At 41.3% G+C, this 24,451-nt stretch overlaps 2 protein-coding genes across 3 annotated transcripts in view; one reads left to right on the top strand and one right to left on the bottom strand.

The window, feature by feature from the left end:
• Positions 1–24,451, top strand: part of TFB1M (transcription factor B1, mitochondrial) — a 38,443-nt gene that overhangs the window by 2,400 nt on the left and 11,592 nt on the right. For both annotated transcript variants that reach the window (XM_059699990.1, XM_059699989.1), the window contains exons 2-5: positions 325–476; positions 11,978–12,086; positions 13,409–13,560; positions 20,583–20,702. In XM_059699990.1, coding sequence (XP_059555973.1) covers positions 325–476; positions 11,978–12,086; positions 13,409–13,560; positions 20,583–20,702 — 533 coding nt within the window. The remainder of the gene's footprint in view (positions 1–324; positions 477–11,977; positions 12,087–13,408; positions 13,561–20,582; positions 20,703–24,451) is intronic.
• On the bottom strand, positions 21,922–24,031 carry CLDN20 (claudin 20). Its single transcript, XM_059699967.1, has one exon. The coding sequence runs from the start codon at positions 23,754–23,756 to the stop codon at positions 23,106–23,108; it is 651 nt and encodes a 216-aa protein (XP_059555950.1). The 5' UTR covers positions 23,757–24,031; the 3' UTR covers positions 21,922–23,105.

The following is a 24,451-nucleotide window of genomic DNA, read 5'->3' on the forward strand; positions in this document are numbered from 1 at the left end:
TCAAATGTGCGATGCTCAACAGGTGTTAAGCGGTACATGCTGAACCAGCCCATTCTTCTAGGAAATGATTGGTTTGGAGGAGGAACACGGTAATCCTATTCTTTGTTAAAGGACTGGTACTTTTCAAATGTGATGAGATAGAATGATGAATGGCCACCGTGTGTGGGTTGAGGTTGAGAGTTAAATAATTGGCATTAATATTGTATAAAAAGGATTAGTTGATGAAGTAGTGGCTGATAAGAATTCATATTGATTATTTTTTTTAATGCCATACATTAAAATTTGCCAAGATAATCCAGATAACTGAGACTTTGTTTTCTCCAGATAAAATTGTGAGGAAAGCTGGCAATCTGACGAATGCGTATGTGTACGAAGTAGGCCCCGGGCCAGGGGGAGTCACCAGATCCATTCTCAATGCCGGTGCTGCTGAGCTTCTGGTGGTGGAGAAGGACAGTCGCTTCCTTCCTGGACTGCAGGTGAGATGCTTAGTGTCTTTTTAAAAACCCAATTGAAATCTTTAGGCCAAGACTTAAGCCCCGCCGTCCCTGAGGATTCGATCGGTTACAGTCCTCAGGCTCCATCCCAGAGATTTGATTCGTTGTCCGGAGGCCGAGAAGGCCACATTTCTAACGCATCCTCACGTGGTCCGTTGACCAGGATCGAATGAACCTGCTATTATAAAAACACGAAACAAACTCACTGTTCTGTGTCACCTTTCTAAAAATCTAATATCTGCGGGCGTTATGGCCCATCCCTGGAAAAATAAATAAGGATAAGTAATGGTAAAAATGACTCAGCATGACTTCTGAGAGCTTCAGTTAGTTCAGAAAATTATTTCTACAAGCAGAAGATGGAGAAGACATTGGCTTAACTGAGAGACTAATAGTTACGCTCTTAGGCATTCATAGAAGAGCATTTTTAAAGTGAAGGAATGGAGTAGTACCACTTTGTGAATTGATTCAAGATGAGGTGTGAATGAAGTGATACGTGCATCTTCAAAACAGTCGGTACTGTTATTGCATGAGAATTACTTGAAGGAACTGGGCACTTTTCAGCTAGACCAGAGAAGCCTTGAGTGAGGGAATTCAAAGCCACCTATCAAGGTTGGCGGGGAGAGGATAAACTTGTTTTGATCTTTTCAAGGAAAGAATTAAAACAAATAGGTGGGAAGTGAAGAAAGCAGGTGCAGATTTAAAATTAAAAGGGACAGCCCGGGCCAGATAGCTCGGTTGGAGCATTGTCCCGTGTACCAAAAAAGGTCGCAGGTTTAATTCCTGCTCAGGGCACATACCTAGGTTGTATATTCCATCCCGGGTCAGGTATTTTCTCTCTCCCTCTCCCTGGCCCCCTCCTGCATCTCTCTGTCCCTTCCTATCTCTCTAAAAATCAGTAGAGACATATTCTCAGGTGAGGATTTAAAAAAATTGTAAAAAGAAGGGACATACATTTTAAAAACATTGGCAAACAGTGATCTTTTTTTAAAAAATATATTTTACAGAGAGGAAGGGAGAGGGATAGAGAGTTAGAAACATCGATGAGAGAGAAACATTGATCAGCTGCCTCCTGCACACCCCAACTGGGGATGTGCCCGAAACCAAGGTACATGGAATGGAACCTGAGACCCTTCAGTCCGCAGGCTGACGCTCTATCCACTGAGCCAATCCGGTTAGGGCCAGTGATCGGGACCCTTAATTACTGAAGGGCCTTTGATTCCCCCAAACTAAAACTTTAAAGAGCCTTTAGCAATTTATTAAAGGTGAGTCCAATAGAATAGTCAAATTATCTCCATGATTATTTTCATACCAGAGGAACAGTTGGTTTTAAATTAGCGCACTCTAATACTTACGTGTATGTGTATCAGTGGGAAAATATTTAATTTCTACCAGAACACTCTGAGAAAATTTATTTGAAAATCTAGGGCTGTATGTGCGTGCATCTGATTTTTAAAAGAAACTTAGTGATTTTTTTTCTTACTATTGTGCTATATCCCGATATTTACTTGGATCTAATTTTGCCAGTCTTTATTGACAGAATTGATTTCAGACTTATAAGTTTATTTGTGGATATTGTGTGGTACATATTCCTTGATCACATGTGAAATTTAATATTGAATTTTTGCTTTGAGCTGCTTTCTTATTTTAAGAATTGTATCTCATTTGGAAGTGGAAGTGGGGATATTATTTTGGGTGCGATCATACGATGAGAAAAAGAAACTGAACAGCACTACATAATTCTCTCAGGCTTAATCATCTAGCCCTTTTTGGACATAGGGACTACTCCTCTGATATTTGGCTCTTAAAGAGACTTCTTAACCCTCAATTTCACCCAATATTACATGCAATTCTTTCTCATTGGGCAGGGAGGTGAATCACATTTCTGTCCGTCCCCATCTTTTTTTTTTTTTTTTTTTTTTGCATAGTGAGATAGCAATGTCCTACATTTTATTTTATTTTTTTTCTTTTTCTTTTCTTTTCTTTTTTTTTATTGCTTAAAGTATTACAAAGGGTATTACATATGTATCCATTTTATCCCCCCGCCCTAGACAGTCCCCTAGCCTCCCCTATCACCCAGTGTCTTATGTCCATTGGTTATGCTTATATGCATGCATACAAGTCCTTTAGTTGATCTCTTACCCCCCTACCTCCTGCCCCCCAACCCTCCCCGGCCTTCCCCATCTTAATTCACATATTCTCTCTGATTTCAACTAAAGATCTTCGAAGACAGGCTTTAAAAAAACAACTGCACCCTTTTTATCTCAGCTGTGCTCCCCACAAGTCCCCGCACTCCTAACCCACCTTGCTTTATTGTCTGATTAACTTTGCCGTCATCTGACACTATCTCTGTGTTCTTACGGGTTTGTTGTTTCTTGCTGCATCTGTACCATATGTGAGTGAGTGCCCGGCACATAGCGGGTGCTCAGTAATGCCTCACTCAGGAAATAAGAAGGTTGACTATCTGTGTATATATCCGATTAACTGACTAAGTGTGTCATTTAACAGTGAAAGTGAATAATTGTGTAGCGTTCACTATCAAAAAGTTTTGTGCCCTTTTTCTAAATATACGTAGGTTAATTTCAAGGTAAATTACTTTGCAAAAAATGTATATTTGACTTACATGTTGCTGTAGAAGAAGCATGATTCTTGGTGCCTTGTGTGCAGGAAGGGAGTTTGCCTTAAAAAGAAATGTTGGATACTAAAATATCAAATAGACTTCTTTTTCCTGTAAAGAATGTTTCAATATGTAAAACCACTTTCCTTTCGAAGTACTAAATTAATCATAAAACCGAGTACAAGCAGGAGGAGAGCGATCTGTTTTAAGGATTCCATTTTAGTGACTTCTAAGCTAATAGAATTACTTTTTAAAGAAATTGTAATAATTTATAAAATGTCTTCTAGTTGAAAGTATGTCATTTGTAGCTTAATTCAATTCTTATAATATTATCAAGAGGCAGCTTAGAGGAAAGAACATGGTGATTATGTAGGTCTCAGTATCCACATGTTGTAAAGGAGGAAAACATCTCTAATCTGTGAAAGCATTATAGAACAGTTTTATGGTGAAGAACTCAGACTCGAGTGTCAGATTCTCTGGGTTCAACTTCAGGCTCTACCATTTACTAGTCGTGTGACCTTGGTGGGTACTTATCTCTCTGTCACTTTGCCCATAGGACTGTTGTGAGAATTAAATGAATACTTCATATTTAGTAAGCAATTAGTGCAAATTTTTATATAATTAATCAATTAAATGATTAACCTCATGCTTTATACACCCCTGTTAATTAAGGATTGATCAGGAGGTGCTGATCTGGAAAGAGGTATAGGAGAAAAGTCATGTTATTTCTTTGGACTAAAAAAATCCTCAGTGCTGTGTAAACAGTGGGGCTTAGAATTTCTCCTACATTTTCTTCCAGGTTATTATATAGCTACAGCGCTTTGTTTGGTATTTTAGTGCTTTATTGAAGGTGTGTGGTATATGTCTTGACATATCCCAGTGTATCTTTAAGTGTTAGCATACAAACCTACAGTAGTCTACTTCTCTCCTTTGAATGCTATTGTCATACTTCCCCATATGTTACACAGTTCACCATACAATGTGATTTTTCTTTTAAAAGTCAATTCTGTGTTAAAGAGATTACTGTTCTGTGTGTCTTTCCATCTAGTATCATTTTCCTATTACCTGAAAGATTTTCTTCAGCATTTCATATAGTGTAAATCTGTTTGTAATATATCTTTCGGCATTTATATGTCTGAAAAGTGTTTTGTTTTGTCTTCATTTTTTGAAACACATCCTGGCAGCATCCTTTCACTACTCATAAGGTTTTGTTCCCCTGTCTTCATATGTTGCTTCTAACAAGAAATCTGTCATCTTTATCTTCGCTCCTCTGTCTTTTTTCCTCTGGCCTTTATATTTTTCTCTTTATCTGTTTTGAGCAGTTTCATCATGATGCGCCTGGTGTCATTTTCTTCATGTTTCTTGTTCGTGGGGTTCGTTGAGCTTTTTGGATCTGCAGGTTTTCCTGTGCTCTCTGATGTCCAATGTCTGCATATTGTTGTTTCAACTGTTTTGGTTTATTTAAGGCAAAAGAGTGTATCTGCTCCCTTACAGTCCATCTTGTCCAGGGTAAGCAGTTCCTTTAAATCAAAGGCTTATTTTGTGGAATTTTGGAAATAGGAAGGCAGTGGTTATTGTTAGTATTATCTCTGGGTTTTATAACAGGTAAACAGAGTGATTATTTCTACTTGACAAAGTGGAAAGTTCACAGAATGGAGACTCAAATAGGCTGGCGTTCAAATCTCAGGTGTATCACTAGCTTTGTGACCTCGAGCTTATTGTTGAACCTTTTTTAGCTTCAGCTTTTTCATCTGGGAATAATAGTTACCTTGGGTGGTTATTGCAAAAATAAGACAGGAATTTATGTAAAGAGCCTGGTATATATTGCAGTAGCCAATCAGTGGTTGCTGTTATAATTACTCCTTCTCGTCATCCTGTACAGGGACTTAAAATATAATATAGTCATCTTGGCAGAAGGAGCTGTTTTTAATCAGAGATGATAAAATGTTGAAATTCTTTCATCTCTACCAAACTTTTAAAAGGGAAGACTGCTTGACGTTCTGCTATAAGATGATTATATATTTTGTACATGTAACTTACTTGATGTAGCTATAGCCATATTAATCATAACGTAGACAAAAACAACAAGTAAACAAAAGATAGCTTACAGCAGAGTGATTTCCCGGTCCACTGCGCCTCAGGTTAAAGGTATAGAGGTCAGTGCTCGAAGCAGACCCTCTGACAACAGCAAGAAGTAACAGTTATTACTGTGGCAGAACAGCTATAAAAAGCAAATATAAAAACTGGGGGAAAAGCACAGTCATAAGGGTCATAACCATTGAGGCCATTACTCTACAGGCAGAAATGAAGAAGCCATCAAGAAAAGGGTGAAATTGGGTTCATTGTACTTGCCTTAAAGAAGAGAATTGTGCCATATAGTTTATAAAGATTTCCATATATGTCTTTTTAAGAAATATTAACACTTAAAGGAGTAAACGCTCGTTGAATAGAAAACGTAGTAAGTCAAACATCTAATTCCTTCATGAGGCTGAGTAAATGAGTTTCTACTATATGTATTCTGGTCCTGTTTAAAAAGCAAAGCAAGCTGACCTTTGGAAATCATGCTGTAATCTTCACCCTCAAAAAGTCTATTGTAACGTCTTGAATTTTTTTTAAATGGCATTTGTCTTTTCTATGTATTCTATATAAGAATAAAAATTGTATTTTCTCCTGTCATATCCTCTATTGTAGTTTTTTTTTTTTTATTCTCATATAGCTTGCCTGACAGTTAGCCCAGCCGTATTTCACAGCATGGGGATTCTCACTGTGTCAGGAAGACCATGGTGCTGAGCTGTGACCAGTGCTTAGCCCACCGGGCAGTGTTGGCTGCCAGAGGCCCCTCACCAAGAGAGGGTGGCATAAAACGTGCAAGATGGCTATTTGATACAGTGTTTTGTTCTCAAGGAATTTATCATTGTACGCAAGTTCCAAGAATTACATAAATTCTTTCATCATCAAATTAGATCACCAACTAAGTACCTCGGTGGGCCATAGCCACTCCCTGCAGGAAGTGTGCACAAGACCTTGGCTCCTTAGAGGAGAGGTTTTTAGTGGCCACACGCAGAATACTTCTGCCTTTGTTCCCTCCTTTTAGGAAAGGCGCTCTCCGTTATGTGTGCCATGTCCCCCTTACAAAACCTAACACCAGGAAAACCATTTTCTCTCCTGGAGACTTGGTATAATTACTTCCCTAGAGAGTCAGAATTCTGTGATTCAGTAAGTTGGTCATGAGAGCTAACATCTCTAGGATTTAAAGAGTCCTTTGACTCTAAGCCAAGCATGTCAAATTTGTGGTCTGTTATGCAGCCCACAACAAATATTTTTGCAGCCCAGCCAATATAACGGTATGTAAGAAATCTTTTAATAAAAATTGTAACTTAATTTTTACAATATCCTGTTATACATAACTAGAGGTCGGTGCACTGGAGGGGGGGTGAGTGGGGAGGGTCCCTCAGCCCGGCCTGCACCCTCTCACAGTCCGAGAGTTGGGGATGTCCTACTGATGCTATCTGGCCTCCCTCTGCAGGAGGCAACTGGTCAGGCGATCAGGGAACGGTGCTGGCCCCTCCCACCGCCCCTCCTGTGCCCCTGGTTGCTGCCCCTCCACCCCCATCGCCATTCCCTCCCTCTACCCCCTGGCACACTCCTTGGCTGGCCTGGCCCTGCCTGATTGCCAGCCCGCCCGCCCCTCCCCCCCACTGGTCATTCCGCCGTTCAATTTGCATATTACACTTTTATTATATAGCATTATTAATAACGAACTACAACGTTCCCTAATGATTGATTATTATCATTGTGCTGCATTCATTTCCCTTACACGACTTATGCACAGGTGCACCATTACTCTCCACTAATACTAGCAGCAAATATTTTAGCAGCCAAATGCCATGGTACTAGTCTTGGACTGACTTGTTTGGTGTGCGCAAACAGGAAATATTTCACTTTTGGAGAACAAGAAAAACAGGTTTACTTGCATTATGCTTATTAATTTGTGCAGCTATTCGGTGTCTGGTAAGTTAATGTTCAAGAAAAAAATATTAATTTTTATTAAAATGTTGTTATTTTATGTTGACAATTCCTCATTTATTTCAGCCCTTTATATTCAGCATTGTCTCTATTGAAATAAACCTACACGTTTCTATGAAAATTGAAGCTTTTGGTTTTTTGTTGCGGCCCACATAAACTTAAACCTTGCTTATTTGGCCCATGTTAGCTTTGAGTTTGACATGCTTGCTCCAAGCTTACTTCTCATTGGAAGAATTTAGGATTGAAAACTAGATAGAACAATTTGAGAATGTCTGTAAAGGTACTCATTTGGCTGTAAGCAAGTGCCTGCACTCATAGTCCGCTGTGCCTGGAGCGTATGCAGAGGTAAGACCTCTGGAGTTCTGAAGTGTAAGGCACCATTGAGGGGCTATGACTGATCTTTCCTACTCCTCCATCATTTCCAAACATTATGATAATGAAACAGTCTTCTCTCTAAGTGGTTAGTTAGAAAGTCTGTCATTGCTGACTATCATCGTGTGTGTGCCAGGCTATTGTCTAGAGCAGCGGTCGGCAAACTGCGGCCCCTTGAGTGTGACTCTTCCACAAAATACCACGTGCGGGCGCGCACGTACAGTGCGATTGAAACTTCGTGGCCACACTCAAGGGGCCAAAGAGCCGCATGTGGCTCGCGAGCCGCAGTTTGCCAACCACTGGTCTAGAGTCATACCATTTCAGTTTGCTAGCTTTCTCCCCCATAGACCCTTCACATAAAGGTGTGAACGCCAGCATTCATCCCTTCTGCAATAGGGAGTGAGAAAGAGGAAGATCGGGCTACCAAGTAGTCATGGGGGAGGTAGGCCTTGTGAAGAATGGAAGGGTTTGGTTTGTCATTGAAGGAGACTTCAGCCTGAAGGGAAATCAAAACATACCTGATAGAATGCAACATTGAACCTAGGAAAGGAAGGTAAATGTGTTACATCAGCTTCCTGGTATGCAGCTGAGTGTGTCAGTGTGGAAAAATGAACATTTCAAACATGGTTGAGTTATCAGAGCATGTAAATTAATGCCAAGGAGCCTAGTTTGCATTGTTTTGTTTTGTCTGAGTCTTAATTACTAATTACTTAACTACTTTCAATATATTGACGTTGTGAAACGTAGGCTTTTAGTTCTGCCTCTTTGTTTTTGGTATGCTAATTTGTTTTGTTTTAATTCTGTGAAGCACAATTATAGAAAAATTCTAATGTTCTTCACTGACAGTAAATGCTATCATTAAATACACAGTTTTTGTCAGTAAGAGCCTGTTCCATAGAGAGCTATCTCCTTTTTTATTTATAGTATATTGAGGTGATTACATTTTCTAAGATTTAGTGTCTGGTAATCATCAAATTAAATTTTAACAAATTGTGGTGATTTAAAATAATCCATATATTTTAATATCAGAGGTGCACATCATTTTTGCTGAAGTGCATGGCTAAGTATATTAAACTAGTTGATTCCCAAACTTTAAATGTTTAGCTTCTTACCAATATAGGCAATTCAACTCTGTATTTCTGAAACATTGTGTAATTCTGTCTGTTATCAGTGAAATAAGTCTTTGCCAGCGAATTGACCTTACAAATTATGGAACCCCAGATCTCGCAGGCTAGGCAAGGAAGTTTCCAGTGTTACAAAAAACGGAATGCCATCTGGTCACCCACTTATCAAGTACCTCAGAAGTACTCACTCTGTGCTGTTGTAGCTGCCGGGGACCTTGTGGGAGATAAGAAACAGGTGCGCCCTAGCTGGTTTGGCTCAGTGGATAGAGCATCCACCTTTGCACTGGAGGTTCCCGGGCTCCATTCCAGTCAAGGGCACATGATCTCTATTCGGGGGCGTGCAGGAGGCAGCCGATCAGTGATTCTCTGTCGTCATTGATGTTTCTGTCTCGCTGTCTCCCTTCCTCTCTGAAATCAATAAAAATATATTTTAAAAAAAAGAAAAGAAAGAAACAGGTGCTGCCCTTCCGGAGCATGCATTGTAACAGGGGAAGAACCTGCAGACACACAATTGTGATACAGGGTGATCTAAGCTACAGAGAAGCATGTGCAAGGCACAGTGTTGGCCCAGAGGTGGTCCGCGCCTTCTCACTGGCTTCGGTGATGCTTCTTTCATCCTTCCCGTCAGTTGCCTGGGTTAGGCAAGGAGAGAGTTAGGAGAAAATTAGCTTGGCTTGAGCTAGAGAAGCAAGACCAAGGGGTGCTCAAGGCCAGAGTTCCCTGAATTGGGGCTGAGGTTCTCTGAGCTCCCTGAGCTGAGACTTAATGTGGAGGAGGGTCACCTCTTCCTTCGTAATCCACTTGAGCGATGTTTGTTCTAATTGACTATGTTCATTCCTGCATTTTACACTTTGTAAGCTCAGGGGCTGCATCTGGTTTTATTTACCAAGAACTTCAAGAATCAAGTTTTGTGTTGGATACAGAGGCACTTAACGTGATACGAACTTACAGATGGCTTGGCTGTAAGGCAGCAAAATCTCAGACGTCTCTCATAGCAATACTTTACCAATATATTTTCTAGGACAAAGGAAACTAAGGAGAAAATAAACAAATGGGACTGCATCAAAATAAAAAGCTTCTGCACAGCAAAAGAAACCATCAACAAAATAACAAGAGAGCCCACTGCATGGGAGAACATACTTGCCAATGATACATCCCCCCCAAAATTTACAGGGAACTCATACAACTTAACAAAAAAAGACAAAAATCCAATCAAAAACTGGGCAAAGGACCTAAATAGACACTTCTCCAAAATGGACATACAGAAAGCCAAGAAACATATGAAAACATGCTCTAAGTCACTAATCAGCCGAGAGATGCAAATCAAAATGACAATGAGGTACCACCTCATACCGGTCAGAATGGCTACCATCAACAAATCAACAAGTGCTGGCAAGGATGTGTTATAAGCTGCTGGTGGGAATGCAGACTGGTGTAGCCACTGTGGAAAACTATAGAGTTTCCTCAAAAAATTAAAAATGGAACTCCCATTTGACCCAGTGATCACACTTTTAGGAATATATCCTAAGAAATCAGAAACACCAGTCAGAAAGGATATATACACCCCTATGTTCATAGCAGCACAATTTACAACAGCTAAGATTTGGAAACAGCTCAAGTGTCCATGAGCAAATGAGTGGATACAAAAGCTGTGGTACATCTACACCAGTGATGGCGAACCTATGACACGCGTGTCAGAGGTAACACGCGAACTCATTTTTTTGGTTGATTTTTGTTTGTTAAATGGCATTTAAATATCTATACTGATAAAAGAGAAAAATGGTAATTGGCGTACGACGATACCCTTTTCATTGGCTAATCAGGGCTATATGCAAATTAACTGCCAACTAAGATTGGCAGTTAACTGCCAACAAGATGGTGGTTAATTTGCATATGTAGGCACAATGCAGGGAGGCGAAAGGGAAAGCAGAAAGAAGCCCCCTGCCACTGACAGTGATTGGAAACCCAGGGGGGAGCTAAGAGCTGGGGGGCAGGGCAAAGGCGGCCCTGGGGCCGCCTTTGCCCTGCCCCCCAGCCATGATCGGAGAATCAGGTGCCTTTGCCGCCCTGGCCAGTGATAGCAGGAAGTAGGGGTGGAGCCAGCGATGGGAGCTGGGCACGGTCGAAGCTGGCAGTCCCAGGAGCTAGGGGTCCCTTGCCTGGGCCTAAAGCGAAGCCCACGATCGCGGGGCCGCTGCAGCTGTGGGTCCCCGCTACCTGGGCCGGACGCCTCAGCCAGAGGCTTCCTGCAGGGGCAGGGGCGGAGCCCGCGAGATCGCGGCACCCCCCGCTGCCACTGCAGGTCCCCGCTGCCCGGGCCGGACGCCTAGGCCAGAGGCGTCAGGCCTGGGCAAGGGGCCGATCCTGTGATTGGAGGGTGATGGGGGTCAACGCCTGAGGGCTTCCCAGTATGTGAGAGGGGGCAGGCTGGGCTGAGGGACACTCCCCCCCGCCCCCTAGTATAAAATAAATACCAAAAATATAAACCTTTGTTTTACTATGGTTGCAAATATCAAAAAATTTCTATATGTGACACGTCACCAGAGTTAAGTTAGGGTTTTTCAAAATGCTGTCACGCCAAGCTCAAAGGTTCGCCATCACTGATCTACACAGTGGAATACTAAGCTGTAAAAAAGAAAGAACTCTTGCCATTTGCAACAGCATGGAGGGACCTGGGGAGTTTTATGCTAAGTGAAATAAGCCAGTCAGAGAAAGACAAGTATCACATGATCTCACTCATATGTGGAATCTAGTGAACAAAATAGATTAAGAGACATAGAAGCATGGAACAGACTGTCGAATTTTAGAGAGAAGGCAGAGGTGGGTGGGTGAGTGGAAAGAGATCAACCAAAGAACTTGTATGCATTATGCATTATGCATAACCCATGGACACAGACAATAGGGTGGTGAAGGCCTGGGGTGAGAGGTGGGGCTGGGCTAGAGGAAGTCAGTGGGGGAGTAAAAGGGACATATGTAATACTTGTAACAATAAAGATTTTTAAAAAATATATTACAGATGCTTTCTAATTTAAAAACTTATAGGAGTTGAGTTTTTGCTAAATCTATACAGAAATACAAGTCATTCTGAGGGTCAAAATTTCGTTAATAGATGTTAAATGGTAAGCTGTTTTTATACTTTAATCTGTTGCCGTCCCGTCATTCATATGTTAAAAGTGAAATGCCACTGTAGTTTATTGCGGTTGATACTAGGAACTTGAGTTCATTAACAGTCACACTTAGTCTTTGGCTTTCAGATCGATTTAATAATGCATAGATTTGAAGTAAAAAAAATAGTTCCAGTATTTGACAAAGTGTATGAGCTCCTTTTATTGACCTTTCTGAACTAGATGCTTTCTGATGCAGCACCGGGGAAACTGAGGATTGTCCATGGAGATGTGTTGACATTTAAGGTCGAAAGGGCTTTTCCAGAAAGTCTTAAACGACAGTGGGAGGATGGTAAGTGACTTTGGATTGTTTTTCTTTTTGTTGTTCTTGTTGTTATTTATGGTAGAAATACTTACATTATTATTATATATTACAAATGTTATTATATATTTATATTAAAAATTATCCAAACACAATTAATAGGTAATATGTATTGTAATTTATTCTGCTTTTCTACTTTCTTCCAAAATATAAAATCTATTACTTTCTTAATTCTTATTTATTTGTCCCATTTTTCAAATGTTTTAGGTTCTATTTAAATAAACGTGTCATATTTATGATAGCACATGAGATGGACTATAAGGTGTTACTTTTTCCAAATGGTAAAAAAGAAAGGGTTTTAGTGAACCAAGCCACACCCAGCCTTTCTTTTACCTTCGTTTCGATTGTGTTCACACTCAGTGACCAACCAAGGCACTCCTCATTCACAGCACTGTTTATTGAGAACCTCTGTGTTCCAGCGCTTCTGTTTTTTGCCTTTAAAACCCCGTAGAACACAGGAAGGGTCGATTTTGGTGCCCCCTCCCCCCCCCCCCCCCCCCATCTAGCGGCCACCATGTGTCTGGCCTCCGTGGCCAGGCTCCTGCAGTAATTGGTGCTGGCCCTCTCCGCCTTCCGACGCCTCCTGCTCTTCTCAGCACCTGCCTGCGCCTGCCCCACCACAGTGACCTCCCCAGTGTCCCCTGCCTATGACAGTTCTCCCGGTTCCTCTGACTGTTACTGACTCTCTTCTGAAAGGTGGCTGATCCTGCCTTCCCTGAGGCCATGCCCTCTGATTCTCCTTTGCATCGCTGTGAGCTGTCTCTAACTCTCCTTTGCTGGTGGTTATTTTTTCTCCCTCCTCTCACCTGTTTCTGAGCTCTTTCTCCTCGGGCGTCTCCTGCTACAGATCCGTCCGGATGACCCTTCCCTGGCGGACACCTGCATGTCGCAGGCACTTGGAGGCTGTGTCCGCTTCCGGGCACCCGACCCTCTGCAGGTTCCTCGGGCCCACAGGCACCTTGACCTCTTCATGTCCAAAGCAAATTCTCTTTTTCCTCACAGCAGTTCTTACTGTATCTTTTTCTGAAGCCAAAAATCTGAGGACTTTCACTGACTGACTGAATGCGAATTAGGTAGAATTTTTTTCCTTAATTCAAAGCTGATTGTGGGGGCAAAAAACAAAAAAACATTGCTTTTGAAGAATAAATGGTGTGGAATATACTCAACCATAATTTTTCATATATTTTTATTTGATGCTATTAGTATTTAGTTTGACTTTTACACTTAATTAAAATTATATTCAAACTATATTGATGAAATCATTTCAAGTTGGTTTTTCTCCTGCCAACCAGATCCTCCAAATGTACATATTATTGGAAATCTGCCTTTTAATGTGTCGACTCCACTCATAATCAAGTGGCTTGAAAATGTTTCTCAGAGAGAGGGGCCTTTTGCTTACGGCAGAACCCAGATGACGTTGACTTTCCAAAAGGAAGTGGCGGAGGTAAGTTTTAATTTTTTTCTGGCTATTTTACCACGTGATCAAATTCCAAGACAAAATAGTTCAGCATTTGTATGTCAGACTGTTTTCTAAAGCTGATACTCCATTACATACACACACACACACACACACACACACACACACACACACACACACACACCCTACAACAGCGCAACCAAAAGTTCAGCATGTGGTGGCAGCGGCAGGTGTCACTGCTGTCAGCTCTCCGTGCAGAGTAGGAATGACATGCTGCCTGCTGAGAAGGCGGTGTGGTGAGTACAGGAAACAGCCCCCGCTCAGCTAAAGAAAGGCGGGACCTGTGTGATGCGGTGATGCACTAACACATAGGGGTTGGCATGTGATGTGTTATCACTGATTTGCTGACCTGAATAGGATGACAGCTGAAGAAGGTTATAATCAATGTGGAGCTGAGAAAGGGAAGAGGGTCAGTGGCTCACAACTCAGTATGTAGACTTTCACTTAACCCCCCGCCTTGGCCATGCCTGCATTCCCACAGCAGTTGTGTTCCAAGTTCACCCTCTAGAAAGTAAACCTACAAGGTAGGTGAGGGGATCTGCAGACTGTCCATATTTTTAAAAAGCTGTCTTCTGACATATAAATACAAAAGAGTATTTCATGTATATGTATGGCTTAACAAAAAGAACACCTGAGTCCCCATTGCCCATGTCAGCTTAGTAATGAAGTTGCCAACATCTTTGACACTCTCTTGGATGCCTCATTCTGACTTTACCTCCAATCTTTCACCTACTGCAAAGGTAGTCAATACTGCGGATTTGGGACTTATTATTCTCTGCAAGTTTATCCCATGTATCCTCTTTACCCTGATTCATTCATATTACTGTTATATAGTATCTACACTAATAAAAGAGAAACATGCAAATTGGTGTCACTCTGCTACGCCACCAGCCAATCAGATGAGTATGCAAATTAACCAAACAAAGATGGTGGTTAATTTGCATACGCAGGCATGGAGCGAAGACGGAAGGCTCCAGCCGGAGTGAAGACTGAAGAGGCTTGGCTTCTCCACTGTGGCCGGACCAAAGGCCTGGGTCCTCGGTACCGGAGGAAACCCAGTGCCGGCAGCCAGGGGAAGGAAGGCCTATTGCACGAATCTTCATGCAACGGGCTTCTAGTATTATATATAGTACTATGACTGTGTCGTAATTTACCTTTCCATTCTCCTGTTTGGAGACCCTGTATAGTTTCAGTATTTTGTCATTACGAGCAAAACTGTCATGAACATCCATATATATATATATATATATATATATATATATATATATATATATATATATATATGTCAGGCAGAGCACATAGCACATGGAAATGCTGGATTTGGAAGGTCTGCAAATTCTCACTCTTGCTAGATAATGCTAAATTGTTCTCAAAAGTCACTGAGCCTGTTTGTATTCCCACTGGTTCATTTGCTCTATATCCTTGCCAGTACATGCTTTTGCCTAATTGGAACTTTTTTGGTTCATCTGGGGGAATGGTGTGTCATTGTGGTTTATTCTGTCTTTGCTGGTTTTTAATGATTTTTACATGTTTATTGGCCTTCTGGGTAAGCTCTTTTTTGTGAAGTACATGCCTTTTACTGAGTTTTCTGTCGGGTTGCTTGTCTTTTTCTCATTGATTTGGAGGAGTTCTAACATATTCCCCTTACTAGTCCTTTATTAGTTAAATGTGTTGCAGATCTTCTTCGCTGTGGCATGTTACTTTCTTTTTACAGTGTCTTGAAGGACTGACATTCATAACTTTAAATTTATGGTTAGTGCTGTTTGTGTCTTGTTGAAGAAATTATTTTATAGCCTGAAGTCATGAAGATATTTGTCTGTGTTATCTTCTAGAAGCTTTGGGGTTGATTGTTGTGGATGGTTGAAGTAGAAAGTAATTTTAGTTCTGTTATCCTATGAGCCCAGTGAACCTAGCACCGTTTACTGAAAAGTCGCCCTCACTGACCTTTAACCTGTGGCATAATGACAGAAGCCTGTGTAAGCACTGGTCTGATTGGAGCCACAGAAGAAAGGTGGTGTGAAATCTAGGGACGGAAGGTCCAATACTAGAGAGGAGGGAATCTTCAGTCCACATCACAGCAGATCAGAAATTTCATAAAGTATCTATCATGTTTGCATATAATGAACATTGGGGAGACTTTAGGATTGAATTAGTGATGAATAAACAAGACACTAAATACAGTAGAGATTGAAGCAAATAAAATATATCATTATTGAAAAGAGAAGTAAAAAATATTTAGAAATATATTGTTGTTTATATAACATCTCAAAACGTAGTTAAGTTCCAGGGATCACGTGGAGAAATTGACCTATAAGAATGGGTAGGACGTTTTGGAAAAGAAGAGTGCTGCGAGACTTGCCTGTGGAGTGTCACAATGTCTGTGAGACTCTGATAATCATCATAATCAAAGCACCAGCATGAGACAGACCAAGGCGAGGTTAGAGGGCCCAGAATCAGGCAGCTTAGTATAGGATAACAATCAGATTATACATCAGCAGAGAGTGATATAACTTAGCAAATGCATGTGTATTTGGTTAACTCTTAGGAAAAATATTAGTAATTTACCATATGTAAAAAATTAATTCCAATTGCTGTGCCTTCAAATTCACCACACAGCAGCCATTAATCTGAGGCTAACTAAGTCCCACTACTAAGTCAGGACCTTTCTGAGAAATCTGCCCAGTGCCCTGCGGATTCAAGGCCTCTCCTCTTCAGCTGTTGGGGATGCAAACTATTTCCAGTGCTTTGTGAATTCCTTTAGTCCTGCTTTCCGATGGTGTTTTCTCCAGCCTCCCACCTTGAGGAGTTAGTTACCCTCAAGCTCTCACAGATCTGTGCTCAGCCTAAGACTTGAAGAGCATTATCTCAGGAGCTCTCCCTCACTCCCTTCCTCTCTCTCTCCCAGTCTCCACCCTGTGTGTGTCCCCGGATCTCCAGCCTCTGTCTGCTCATGTCACGGAGATCTCTGGGCTCTGTGTGTTCCTCCTCCCCGTGAATGGCCGAGACTGAGAGACTTTGCCTTAGAGTATTTGGCCGTAAAATCCATCACAAAGATGTACATAAGACCTTTGTGTGTCTGTTAGGAGCTCCAAGGTGACGTCCCCACTTCCTAAGGTCTTCATCACTTCCTGCTCTTAAAGCTGTTAAGTCTCTTCTGTTGGTTGGTTTGAATTGAGGCCATGCTAATAGTTTTCTGTGTTGGTTTTCTCAACCTTTGGATTTGTCCTTGGATATTTTTTCTCAGCTGACATGATTATTATGGTATTTTTGCTCTTGAATAACACAATTGAGATGCAAAATACCATGTACTTTAATTCTTTGGGGAGAAAGAGCAAAGGAACAGAGGCCTAAGAGGTGGAGTGATGTTTTCAGTGACTCAGTGTCAGTTGTGGTTATTAATAATAGTGCTGCTCCAACTTCATATGCAATTATTTTTTTAACAAAGAAAGTTGATTTTGGTTAAATTTTAGTATGAATATTGAAAAACCTTTATAGTGAGTCTGTAATTTAAGAAATGCTTTAGAAGTACGGGCAACGCTGGTCCTCTGACTGATTTTGACATTTTGCAAGTCAGAGTATCAGTGGGAGAATATAATAGCATCATTTTCTTATATGCCCTCTCTTTGCTCTTGACAAATTTGTATTTTGAAAATTTGAATTTTACCCCAGAAAGCACTTTTAAACATTTGCTTGGCTTGATTTGGTGAGTTACAAAACAAATGAGCATGTCCTCTTCTTTCTCTTTAAGACTGCAAGGTCTGAATGTATGAATTCAGCCCACACACATTAAGGGACATTTAGACACTATAAAGCTACAGCTCGTAAAATAGAATCAGACTCTGTAGCAATAAATGATACCTTAACAAATCTCACCTAACCTCGTTTTATAGATGATGAAACCGAAGCTCCAAGCAATTTAATGTTTTCTGAAAGGTCATGAGCCCATTACAGGGAAAGCTGAACTTGAACACAGGTCACCTGTTTCCTGCTGAAGTCATGATGTTCAACTTTTCCACGTGGCTGGACCTCTGATCCTTTCCTTCCGGGTCCAGCATCAGCCTCTTCATCTCCTCCCATCTCCAGGGGACCCTGGCTAGTTAATGGTCACATCCGCAGCAGGAGGGAGTCACCTCTTCATTAATTACGTCGTTCTCTCTGTCCCCGGTGTGTGGTAGTTTCACTTCTCAAGTATAAGCCAATTTTTTCTCCTTGTACTTAAAATTTTTTTAAATGAATAAGGGAAAAAAATAATACTGTCCTTGTGAATTCTTTGACCCTTTTTTTTTTCTTAGACTCAGAATGCTTTTAAAAGCTCAAAGGTTAGGTATTTCCTTTTAGTGAAAAATTAGCTGGTTTGATTTCCTGGCCTTTTGCTGTTGCAATCATCTGTCTTCTAATGGAGTTTGGATTTTCATAGCTTTACCTATAATATATACACCACAGAAATACCAAATCGTGTTCCAGCAGTTGACTGACCATTTAACTCTTACGCTAGCTTTTAATGAAGCCCTTTGCCGAGCTCTTTGGTCAGTGCCTTGAATTTTTCCTGTACGTATGCTGCTTTCTTCTAAATTGAGCCACGTGGTTCCGAAGGTTTCGTCTCCACACCACGGCTGCATTGGCTGCAAAGGTTGGGTGGGTCACGTTATGGGTCAGGACAGCCCCTCCCCTGGCAGGAGAGGACACACGGCACTCAAATGTGTCTCCATATCCAGTTAGCTTCCCCTCTGTGCCTCACTGGTTGCTTTTTGGTTAAAGTGACTTTTAAATCTCTGAATTCATCTGTGGAAACATACATTTCAGATGTAAAGTGACAAATTGGAGGAAAATCCAGGATGAAATAATACTTTTTAAAGTCTGGGCATTTCTTTGGGCTTACGTATATTCTAATTTGGTGATTATGTTCATGGTAGATTTTAGTTTTATACCACTGCTTTGAATTGTGCCAGTTTGCACAGTGTATTTTCAATGAATTTTTTACCAGAGGTAAAATTAAGCTCGCTCTTTTTTTTGACCATTTGAGCTTACTTTTTGACTTAAATCTGTACTTCCATTTTTGTCTCTATAGTTTTTTATATTGGCTGAGAATATATGTATACTTTCTGGTTTCACATTTTAGTCAGGAAGAGTTTATTTTGTCAGATATACTGTAGCATGTCATCACTTGCCATAAACTCAACTTCCCAGTAATCTCAACTGTCTAAATACAGACAAGAGCCAGAAATTTTAAAATAAAAAGGGATGAGATGAGGAGTGGCTTCTGAATAACAAAACAGATGCTACAAAGCCTACAGTTAATTTAGCCCATAGGAAGTTTTCTCAGCATCTCAGATTGAAACCTATTTTTTATTCTTGCTTAAGGCAAAATATCTTACAAGCCAAATTGTGCGGTTTTCATGCGCACAGCAGGTTAGAAGCGGCGAAGTAAAAGGGGCTGTTAGAGTCGGCACGTGACAGTGAAGCAGGAAAGGGAAAGCCCCGCAGTGAACACAACTCTACAAGCACTGTTGTTCCCCAGTGAGGCTCCCGCCCTCGCCCCCTGCCCCAGGACCCCGTTATGTGACCCGTGTCTCAGGAGAGCTGTAGCATGGCTGGGCAGTGATGGCGAACCTTTTGAGCTCGGCGTGTCAACATTTTGAAAAACCCTAACTTAACTCTGGTGCCGTGTCACATACAGAAATTTTTTGATATTTGCAACCATAGTAAAACAAAGGTTTATATTTTTGATATTTATTTTATGTATTTAAATGCCATTTAACAAAGAAAAATCAACCCAAAAAATGAGTTCGCGTGTCACCTCTGACACGCGTGTCATAGGTTTGCCATCACTGGTTTAGTGAGCTCTCAGAGCCCAGAGAAGCAGGATGCATTTTTGAAAGAGAAGTATACCTATTTTTTTTTTAAGCCTCACCCGAAGACATGTTTTTATTGATTAATTTTAGAGAGAGGAAGGAGGGAAAGAGAGAGAAGCATCGATGTGAGAGACAAACATTGATCACTTGCCTCCCAAACACGCCTCAACTGGAGATCGAATCCAGTCTAGGTATGTGCCCTGACTGGGACTCGAACCCCCAGCCCTTCGGTGCACAGGACGACGCTTCAACAGCTGAGCCACCTGTGCCTAATATTTTTTTCCCAAGACTCAGCTTTGTCCAGTCATAACATATCACCATTTTCCCTATTTTTTTTTCTAAGAAATAATGTAGATATGTTTAGAGCCTTCTTCTATTTCCTTTCTTTTCCTTTCATGAGTTATACTTTGTTAAAATTTCTATTCATCATTCCTGTGCATGTTTTTTTCTTGCACTGCAGATACACACACACACACACACACACACACACACACTCAGAAGTAATCTTTTAAAGTTTTTATATACATATTTTCTTCAGTTAATTATTTTTTACTCTATTTTGGGAGCTATCTTGGTAATCGTTGCTGTTCATTTTAACTGTTATTTAATAGTTTACTGTTGTCGAAATTACCACAATGTACTTGCACAGTCACCTGCGATGGCCCTTTGTCTTTCCACTTTTTTTACTATTACCTATAATGCTGCAGTGAACATTCATTCTTACACACACCTCCTGTGTAACTGTATAAACTGTTCTCTAGGATAAAGTCCTAACAGTAAACCTAAAGGATCGTGGGGGTTGACTTGACTTCAGCTTTAATATGCATATTATCGAATTATGGTCCAAAGTGCTTACCAGTTTCCCTCCCACAGGCAGTGTGAGAGTTCCTGTTGCTCCAGATACTCGCCAGCACTAAATTCGCCCGGGTTCTCTTTTGTGTCATTTAAATTTTGTTCATTTTGTGGATATGGAATTTTATCTCACTGTAGCTTTACTGTGCATGTTCCTAATGTGCTATGTGGTTGAGCATAGTTCACGGGTCCTTTGAGTTAGTTACATTTTCTGTTAGTGTTTATATTTTGATTATGATCAAACTGGGTTAGTTATTTGCTTAAGTTCCGTTTTGTCTTTCCTAGAGACTTGCAGCCAATACGGGGAGCAAGCAGCGCAGTCGCCTGTCTGTGATGGCCCAGTACCTCTGCCGCGTTCAGCACGTCTTCACAATTCCAGGCCGGGCGTTTGTTCCCAAACCGGAAGTGAGTTTCTGTTGATTTCCATACTATACCAGAACTAGGATTTAAATTGTATCCATTGCTCTTCTGAGGATGTGTCAGAGGAAATGATCTCTAGGATCTCATCTTATGTGCAAACTGTGCCAGAAGTTTTCCTTTACCTCTCCTGAATCAGAACCATAAAAACCACAATGTGAATCGAAATCACAATTTTCACTCCAGTTTCTCTCCCCTTATTTAGAATGACCAAATGCCCACTTTTATCCATGTTGCCCTGGTCATGGTGGTATTATTATTGTTATCCTTTTTTACACTTTAAATTATTTCAGTGGAAGGTAAGGTATATGGTCATCCAATCCTCAAAAAAAGAAATCAGTATTTTTGTGTGATTTCTATTAGAGAATACTAGCTAAAGTTACATCAACCTTACTTACCGTGAATGTTTTTTCCACTTTTTGGAGAGACCTTAGTGTGGTAATATTACTTGCAAGAAAAGGCTTATTTTATGAGAGTTCAAAACACTCCTGTATGTATTTAGGAAGAAAATATTCCAAAAATAAATAGAAATTATTTTTGAAGTATTTATACACTTATATAGACTACTAGAGGCCCAATGCACGAAATTCGTGCAAGGGGCTCTGCCCTCATAGCTTTGGCCGGCCCTTGCAGCCTCGACAGGCCCTTGCAGCCCCTCACAGCCTCGGCCGGCCCTCACAGCCCCAGCTTCATCCAGGAGGTTGTCCGGACAGTTGTCCGGAAGGTCATCCAGACAGTCGTTCTGTTGTTTGGTCTAGTTAGCATATGAGCTCTTTACTATATAGAATATAAAGTAAACTTTTACTATAGGACTATTGGATATGTAGACTGCACATAAAGCCATTAAGCAAAATGAAAGAACCATATAGTTGTCAAAGCAATCCTATCCCATTAATCTGCATTAAAATATTCTTTTTATTAGGATTATTTTTAAAACATTTGTTTAGAAAATATGTTGACCATTCAGAAGGAACGCATACTTTAAAGTCATTTAAACTTCTGTTTCAGTGATTACCTTTCTAATCCATACATAAGGAGTGCCTTTTCATTGATCTGTTCCATTAATAGCTGATGACATTGTTGAAGAGAATGATGATCTACCGAGTAAAATAGGCATAAAATATTTTAGTCTCTACTTCTGTATGAACAAATGAACATTTTTTACTCACATGAAAGGTATTCTTCCCATCCCTGAATTATTTATATGCGAAGAAATGTTCTTTTTCCCCATTTACCATTATCTTGTGAGCAGTGACTGAGCTTGAATTAACAAGTTATTAAGGAACAACCATTGCAATGTTTTTTTTTGCATATCAAAAATTCAGTTTTTATTTTCTTGTTAAAATATTTGAAATACTCAAGATAATTTAACTTATACTTTTAAAAGCATTCCTTATACTTTAAAAATTACTTGCGCATTGCATTAACTCATTGAAGCAGCTCAACGATGAGAGAACAACGATGTTTTTATTAATGTGGGTCAAGCTTGAGAATGAAATAACAACTTAAAAATAGCCTTTGTCATCCAAATACTAACCAGTGAGAGAGTAGAGGAGATGGGGTGAGTTGTGGCTGGATGACTTCATCTGGAGAAGCCTCTAGCTGCAGCAGGCAAGGGCCTTCTGGAGCCTGTTCAGACAAACTACTGTCATCACTCACTTTACTTACTGTCCGAAGCCCCAGAGGGTGGAGTTTGGTCTGGTTTTGCTTTGCTGTGGTGGTCTTTCCCAGTGTTCTTCCTTTAGTTCCGCCTCGTCTTTGAATGTCACCTTGTCGGTTCTCACAGATGTATGTAGATACTTTTCTAAAATGAAAAAAGGGACAGGGAGTTCCCAATAGATGGAGAGTTGGGGTGGCTGGTTGGGTGACGTCTGAAAGAGGTGGACAGCTCTTCTGTCCCTAATGTGCCGCTGTGCCGTGCCACTGGGAAACAGAAGCAAGTTCCTGTGAGTCGCCACCCAGACAGTAAACGCAGACTGTCCCTGGATTCACACCAGGCCAGGTGCTTCTCACGCTTGGCAATTTAATTCTTCTATAAAACCCAGTTAAGTACCAATTCAGAAAATGTATCAACAGGTTATCTTAAAAAGGAAGAAAAGCTATCAATTAATTGCCTTATTAATATAATCAGTCTCTCTTCTAATTATAAAGTTTTAGATAACCCATGAAAACAGGTGAAGAACAATCTTAAAAAACAGGTATAGTTGTACATGAGAGTTTGTTGGCATTTTAAATAACCTTGCCAATTTTAAAGTATTTAAAATCTTTGTGGAGAAAGTTAAGCATAATCCTGGTGTGTGTGTGTGTATATATATATGTATATATAAATATCTAAAATAAAGACAAAAGTCCCAGCAGGCATCTAAAATTCCATGTGGATTACACATTGCTTTACACATAGTCCTTCAGGTTGTAAGCTGAGCTGCCCTCCGGCTTGGCAGTGGGGGTGTGCTGCTGCTTGGGTGGCGGGAGCCACGCCTCTGGGTCCTTTTTCAGGCAGAAAATCGTGCCAGAGATCAACAGCAGCAAGGCCGCGATGAATCCGATGTAGACGGCTCCTCCAGGCTCATGCTTGTTGCTTTCTGGAACTGTCAGATCCAGAAAGTTGGCGACGATCTCCTTTGTGTACCACACTGTGGGTATTAAACCAGAGATCCCCGCAGACATGAGGCAGAGGCCTCCAGCAAGGGAAGCGTGGCTCTTGCTTTCTCTGTCCCCTCCTAAGCGAATGCATTGCATCCCCACCGTGGAAGTGCAGATCCCCGAAACAGCCAGGACGCAGGCCAGGATCATGGTGGCGCGCGCAGCCTGCACGTGGGTGGGGAGGGTCAGAACGGAGAACTTGAAGGTGCAGCTGAACATGCCGGTGCTGTAGCACGTGCAGTCCATCCACAGCCCTTGGAGCTGGACGATGGCCGTGATGACGTTGGAGCCCGTGTCCATCGTCACCATCCAGTTGGGCAGCAGGGTGGCAGCCAGCACTCCAGAGACCCCACAGAAGGCCAGGACGAAAGCAAGGAGCTGGAGACACACTGAGGCCATGACGTTAGCGTCAGCTGTCCACCTAGGAAATCCGGGTGCTTAATTATGATGGCTCTCGGTCAAATCGAAGATTCTGTGCAGCGGAGGAGCAAGTGCAAAGGCTGGGGAAAGAAGGCAAATCGGGGTTGAGGGAGAGAAAGAGCGAAGAGAAAGGCTCTGTGTGCAGAGGAGCCGAGTGCCCAGGCCCTGCAGTGGACGTGGAGGTGGCTGCTCGGGAAAGGCTCCCCGGGCCTTCAGAGGCTCCACCTCCTGGGTGACCCGGTGACTGTGCTGGGTGTATGGCGGGAAGCAAAGAGCTGTCCACCTGGTTCTTTTTAAAACTTCAGCTGTGCTGCCCTAACCGGTTTGGCTCAGCGGATAGGGCCTCGGCCTGGGGACTCAAGAATCCCAGGTTCGATTCCGGTCAAGGGCATGTACCTTGGTTGCGGGCACATCCCCAGTAGGGGGCATGCATGAGGCAGCTGATCGATGTTTCTCTCTCATCGATGTTTCTAAATCTCTATCCCTCTCCCCTCCTGTCTGTAAAAAATCAATAAAATATATTTTTTAAAAAAAACAAAAAAAACTTCAGCTGTGCTGAAGTCTGCCAAGTGGGCATGCACCTGGTTCCAAGAGGTAGGTATACCACATTCCAGCTGTAAGATCTGGCAAGGAATTTTAATTGCATTTTAGCTTTTTAAAACTTATTTTAAGTT

This window comes from Myotis daubentonii, chromosome 6, assembly GCF_963259705.1.
Source record: "Myotis daubentonii chromosome 6, mMyoDau2.1, whole genome shotgun sequence".
Classification (NCBI taxonomy): domain Eukaryota; kingdom Metazoa; phylum Chordata; class Mammalia; order Chiroptera; family Vespertilionidae; genus Myotis; species Myotis daubentonii.

What these genes read in the sequence shown, in the direction of transcription:
- CLDN20 (XM_059699967.1), bottom strand. Translation starts at nt 23,756, where the DNA reads ATGGCCTCAGTGTGTCTCCAGCTCCTTGCTTTCGTCCTGGCCTTCTGT.